Source organism: Pygoscelis adeliae, unplaced genomic scaffold (assembly GCF_000699105.1).
Source record: "Pygoscelis adeliae isolate BGI_AS28 unplaced genomic scaffold, ASM69910v1 Scaffold85, whole genome shotgun sequence".
NCBI lineage: Eukaryota > Metazoa > Chordata > Aves > Sphenisciformes > Spheniscidae > Pygoscelis > Pygoscelis adeliae.
In genome coordinates, this window is record NW_008824900.1 from 7,594,345 (window position 1) to 7,595,986 (window position 1,642).

General features: G+C 35.7%; 1 protein-coding gene across 1 annotated transcript in view; it reads right to left on the reverse strand.

Annotated features, from left to right (window-relative positions):
• Positions 1-1,642, reverse strand: part of SMG1 (SMG1 phosphatidylinositol 3-kinase-related kinase) — an 86,150-nt gene that overhangs the window by 44,590 nt on the left and 39,918 nt on the right. Inside the window, exons 7-9 of the mRNA XM_009324824.1 lie at positions 1,210-1,335; positions 1,042-1,114; positions 288-385 (exon numbers count right to left, since the gene is read on the reverse strand). Of these exons, the coding sequence (XP_009323099.1) occupies positions 288-385; positions 1,042-1,114; positions 1,210-1,335 (297 nt within the window). The remainder of the gene's footprint in view (positions 1-287; positions 386-1,041; positions 1,115-1,209; positions 1,336-1,642) is intronic.

A 1,642-nucleotide genomic window follows, 5' to 3' on the forward strand; every position in this document is an offset into this window, starting at 1 on the left:
GCATTCCTGTTTGGTTAATTGTTTTTATTTTTATTATAACATGATATTCTCAGTCAACAACGGCTGAAAGCCTGGCTATGATACTATTTAAGTAGTTCATAAGGATTCATGTAGAATTGTCATTGTACGTGCCTTACATATACTCTGTAATTTGATCCTCCTTTCCCCAGTAAAACCATATAATTTTATTTTCTACAAATGCAATACATCCATAAGAATCACAGCTGTGGATTTATTAAGAAATCCACAACAGTTAATTCTGGTATATACTATAAAGTCCTGTTTACCTCAGCATAAGCTTCCATATCTTCTAAAAACTGACCCAAGAGTGTGGTAGAAAAAGTAAGATCAGCCACCCAAAAGGGCTCCAAGCTCTGCAGCCATCCTGTATAAAAATACCAGGGCAATTAAAATGGGGGAACAAGGTAACATAAAAAAAATAAATTTTAGTTGCATATTGCTGAGGTAAAAGTTGCTAAGGTAAGAGAAGGTCACCTGTATGAAAATTTTAACATAAATATAAATTGTATTCCCTTCTTTTGATCCTTTGACAAATTCATTTTAAGGTTCAGTCCTGCCCCACAGCAGTTAAACATTAAGGACAGAATCTAGGACTATGACACACAAAACATAACAGACTTGTTGTGAATAACTCCAAGACAACTGCTTTAGCTATAGGAAGAAGCTTCCCAATTTCTCAAATGCCAGAAAATATCTTTACCACAAAGATTTTTCTAGAAGTATATAGGAGAAAATGTATTCTTTCACAGAGAATATATTAAGATCTATAAACTTAAAAATTGTTAAAAAGTTACACAAAACAATTGATGTTTAGATGTAGCCTGAATAAAGCATCCCAGTTTTCCAGATATAGCATAAAATGGCAAATGCAAATTTACTACAAAATTAGGAACAAAGTCTCGTTATGTAGCCAGAAACTCATTTTGGTTTTATGTCAACTTCTACGTCAGTAGGGTAAGTAAACTTGCATCATCTGCACGCCAGAGCGGACTACATTAGTGACTCTCTGGCCAAACTTACCAGACACCTGTTGCGTCAGTGAAGGTTTCTGAGTGTGATCTATATGCCACCCAACCAGTATGTCCACTGTGTCCTGGAAAGCAATTTTGAAAAAAAGGTTAATTACACAATTTTCTGCACCAACATTTCTATGTGAGAAAGAAAATACAGAGGACGAAGTAAGCTTACCCTAAAATTGGTGCTGAAAATGTGCGGGTAGCATCGGGACACCAAAAGGATGCACTTGACACATTTGCACAGTAACTCTGGTGTATCCACATTTTCTAGAATGGACTGCAGGCTGGTCATTACAAGCTAAAAAGTAAAGCAAAGCCACTAGACATTTCACTTCATTAAAACAACGTGTGAAAAAGTTACTTTATTAGACACAGATTTATTCAGTGTTGAACACTTTTCAGCAAACTACTTTGATTGAAACAAGAGAAACATCTCAATACTCTTTCTGCAGGAATGAAAAAGGTAAAAAGGATCACATATACTGCATGAAAACAATCATTTCATGTGGGCATTTGCTTGAAATATGGCAGACCCAGGTTCAAGGCTTGGGGACACACTTTTCTTTCATTCTTTAGCCACAGAACAGCTTGTTGTTCTAAGTTCC